Here is a 3,707-nt window from a genome sequence, read left to right on the forward strand (position 1 = left end):
CAAGGAACACACTAACTGGTTGTTTTTTCCTGGAACTTGGTTCCTTCTGTCAAATCTGAATATAAATGCAACTGGAACATAACTACCACTCAAACTTTTGGCTATGTTTATGTGCAAACCTGGTCAAATTAGAACTTGCCTATACACCTACCTAAATCAAATAAACATGCAAACATGGTGTTCAGAACAGAGGAACACCACACCAGATGTAAACTCCAAGGAGGTGTAAGTCAATATTGAATCTTCAGATATGTGTCTTGTTCAGACAACAAACAATTCCAGAACAAATCTCTGAAAATTTTCAGAGATGCAATAATCTTTTCGGTACAATAATCTTTTACAGACATATGCTAGTGTAGCCAACATGTATTTTCCACAGAAATTTGCACTGAATTATATATAAAGGGTTTACTTTGATTTTAGCTATCATACAAAGTCCTGAACCTGACTTAACAAATTCATTAACTTTGCCACGTCTTCCATCAGAGGAAGGGCAACTCTGCCTATCCATGGCTGGACTAGACAACTAGAATGGGTCGAAGCAGCTCCTCCCAAGACTTCACTCTGCTGCTATCAACGACTCTGTACCTGTCAAGAAGGCGCTATAAGTTGATGACCCCCGGGATCCGTTCCAGCTGCCGCTCCTTAGATGATTTCCTTATCTTCAGACGTATTCTTCAGAATATTCAGACCAAAACAACAGAAGACGATAATGGGAGCTTCTCTTGGGGAAATCATACTGCTCTTCCAAAAAAGTCAACTTTCAGTTCCTTGCTCATGATTAAGCCCCTTATGGTCCTGTAAGTGCACTACCACTGCTAAATGACAGACTACCTTACAGTTTCCCAGTCAAATATTCTTTTATAAACTTTCTGTTCAGATGGCAAAAAGATTGCCATCAAATTTAAAAAGAGCAACAAAATATTAATTACATCTGTTTTGTAAACCCCATTTACCAATATCATAGGCCTTTCCTCAGAAAAAAGCTGACATTATCTGAAAATTCTGAGGAGAAAACTTAGACGGTTCAAAAATAGTACCGAGGTGGAGGCGTCGACGATTGAGTAGCTGATGAAGCATCGTGGTTATCATCAACTGGATCACAATCAAACTTGTTAGTTGTAACAACGATGTAACAATATCTTAACAGCTACTCCCTCCGTTCGGAATTACTTGTCTCGGATATAGATGTATCTAGAACTAAAATACATCTAGATACATCCATTTCTGCGACAAGTAATTCCGAACGGAGGGAGTAGCTAGCACCATTACCATCAAATCTAGAACAAAACTGAGAGTCATTGCAACAGAAAATATATACAGGTAGGAGCGTATCCTTTGCTCTGCATGGACCCAGGCATAAAAATTTCACGATGAATACTAACAAGCTTCACATAGATTCTGCACTGTTAAACTTTTTGTAAAATATGGTTAGCCAGTAATGTGGATTAAGCCTATTACAGAAGTGTGCCCTTGTATGCAGAGAACAATTCAGGTCATCTTAAGAAGGATAAAATATGATCAAACATTGACTCCTTGTCAATTTCCAAGAAGCCGCTTAATATGGACCTCACTAAACTCAGAACACGCCAAGTTATCTGTTCAGATTAGTCCTGATATCTACAAACACAATGTCCATGGATTTGTTAACAAACTGTTCAGAGAAAGAAAGAAATATTTGGAACTGCTAGCAATTTAAACTATCCACAATCTTACAGGTTAAAGCGATTCATGCGAACAGATTTCAGTAGGAAGCATCACAAATACACCCGTCTAGCATGGAACCGCTAAGAAAAGAACACATAAAGAAACCCACTTGTCTTACCTCCTCTAGATAATTACACAAGCAGAGACTTTTACTTTCCAGTGGTTCAAGGACGTCTATCACCCATCTCAGACAAGCTTGAGATCAGCCTCTTGTCTAGCAACACGCCGATTGACTCAGCCTCCCTGATCAGCTGCCGGCACCTGGCCATCCTCCCTGCTGCGGCATAGCCTTCAATCAAATTACAGTATATGTCACTGGTCGGAACGAATCCAGCCTCCTTCAACCTCGAGAGGTACCGAAAAGCCCTTTCTGGATCACGCAATGCCACACACAGCTTCACGATGACCCGGTACGCCGGCAGGTCAAGAAGACAGTTTGCCTGTTCCATTTCCCAAACCAGGGCCAACGCCTCTCGGTGCCTCCCATCACGGGAGCGGCTGTGGATCACTGTAGTGTACATCACAACAGTTGGGTTCCCGCCAGACCCTCTGAACCAGCTGAACAGGCTCTCCACGGCTGCATACCGCCTGAGCTTTATGCAGACCTTCATGACAGCTGTGCAGTCCTGCTGTCGCAGGTCAAAATCTGGCCTCTCACCGAGCTCATCAAGCAGTGCAGCAGCGAGCCCATAGCCTTCAGGTGTCCGGGCAACCTCCAGAATCAGCTTCGCGTAGATGCTTGGGTGCAGTGTCCTCTTGTTCATCCTGGCAAGTTCAAGGAGCTTGCGTGCCAGGCCTACTTTGCCAGCCCTGATGAACCCCCTCACCATGGCTTCGAGGACAGCGCGGCTCGCCGAGGGGACGCACTCCTCAAGCGCAGACTCCAACTTCAGCTCGTCGAAGCGCGCCAAAACCTCGATGGTCGAAGCGAGGATCCGGTCATCAGGGAACAGAGGCACTGCCTTCTGCCCCTGTGCCCAACACAGTGTCTGAAGCGCTCTCTCAGGAAGCCCCATGTGCCCGAGCTCCCGGATGGTCATGGACAGGGAGCCTTTCCGGAGGAAGGGGACCCAGCGGTCCAGCACTTTGCACACATCAGACTCCAGCGGGAGCGCAGCGATCTCCTTGGCAATCCCAATGAGGACCTCGGGGTTCTTGCGCACCTTGTCGCTGAACATGGAGCGTGAAGCCAGCCGGACGTGCTGCGTCGGTGCTGGAGTGACGGGTGGCCTCGTCTTGTGGGGCAGCGGCAGCGGGAGAGGCCGCTGTGTCGCCGGGTTCGGCGGCTTCACTGGCTTCCGGCGCATCGGCCGGGCAAACAGCGCCGAGATGGCCTCGATCTCGTCCTTGCTCCACTCCGAACCACCCTCTTCATTATCCGCAGAGGCGTCCGCTTTGTACGCCTGCTGCTTACCGTAGGCCGATTCCTTGGCCATACCTCCGCTGGATGACCCAGCGCAAGAGACCAGAGCAGTAGGCCGACAACTAAAGCTGCTGCATCGAAGGAATTTGGCGCCGATGTTCTTCGCCAATGCCGGTGACATGGAAACGCCGTCTGGCAGCACGGAGAGCGGCGGCCAGCTCGCCAGAGATGACATGGCCGGCGAAGCACTCTCTCCTCGCCTCTTCCTTCCGCCCCTCGCTGGGCGCTGCGACCGCCCGTGCTACAGGAACGTGGCACGGAGGAAGCACCGCGCGGTCGGCCGCTTGAGCCGGCGCGGCAATCCGACGAACACCTTGAGTGCAGCCGCGGGGAATCGGCCTCCCTCAGCCCCTCCAGCCCGACGACCCCCTTGGGTCCCGCCGCGGGGAATCGCCCCCCCTCAGCCCCTCCAGCTGGCTCCGCCGAGCCGACCTTGTCAGCTCGACCTGGCGAGCGCGGAAGGCCGCAGCGCACTGCAAGTGCGTGCTCGGCGCCGCCCCCAACCCGACGTCCGTCGCGCCGGCCGCCGCGTGTGGGAGCGGGAGGCCGCGCTGCCGTGAGAGGATTTGGGGATTGA

At 50.4% G+C, this 3,707-nt stretch overlaps 1 protein-coding gene across 4 annotated transcripts; it reads right to left on the reverse strand.

Annotated features, from left to right (window-relative positions):
- Nucleotides 1-249: 249 nt before the first annotated feature.
- On the reverse strand, nt 250-3,481 carry LOC125529018 (pentatricopeptide repeat-containing protein At2g01860-like). 4 transcript variants are annotated; one of them, XR_007292531.1, is made up of 3 exons: nt 1,826-3,481; nt 1,041-1,095; nt 250-739 (listed from the first exon to the last, which is right to left on the reverse strand). XR_007292531.1 is itself a non-coding variant. In XM_048693428.1 (2 exons), the coding sequence occupies exon 1, from the start codon at nt 3,303-3,305 to the stop codon at nt 1,872-1,874; it is 1,434 nt and encodes a 477-aa protein (XP_048549385.1). In that variant the 5' UTR covers nt 3,306-3,481; the 3' UTR covers nt 250-1,095; nt 1,826-1,871. The 4 variants fall into 4 exon arrangements, 2 of the variants coding, with proteins under 2 accessions (XP_048549385.1, XP_048549386.1); XR_007292530.1 differs by having other exon boundaries at nt 250-798; XM_048693428.1 differs by having other exon boundaries at nt 250-1,095.
- Between the last annotated feature and the right edge of the window lie 226 nt (nt 3,482-3,707).

The sequence above is a fragment of the Triticum urartu genome, unplaced genomic scaffold (genome assembly GCF_003073215.2).
Source record: "Triticum urartu cultivar G1812 unplaced genomic scaffold, Tu2.1 TuUngrouped_contig_5286, whole genome shotgun sequence".
NCBI classification, from domain to species: domain Eukaryota; kingdom Viridiplantae; phylum Streptophyta; class Magnoliopsida; order Poales; family Poaceae; genus Triticum; species Triticum urartu.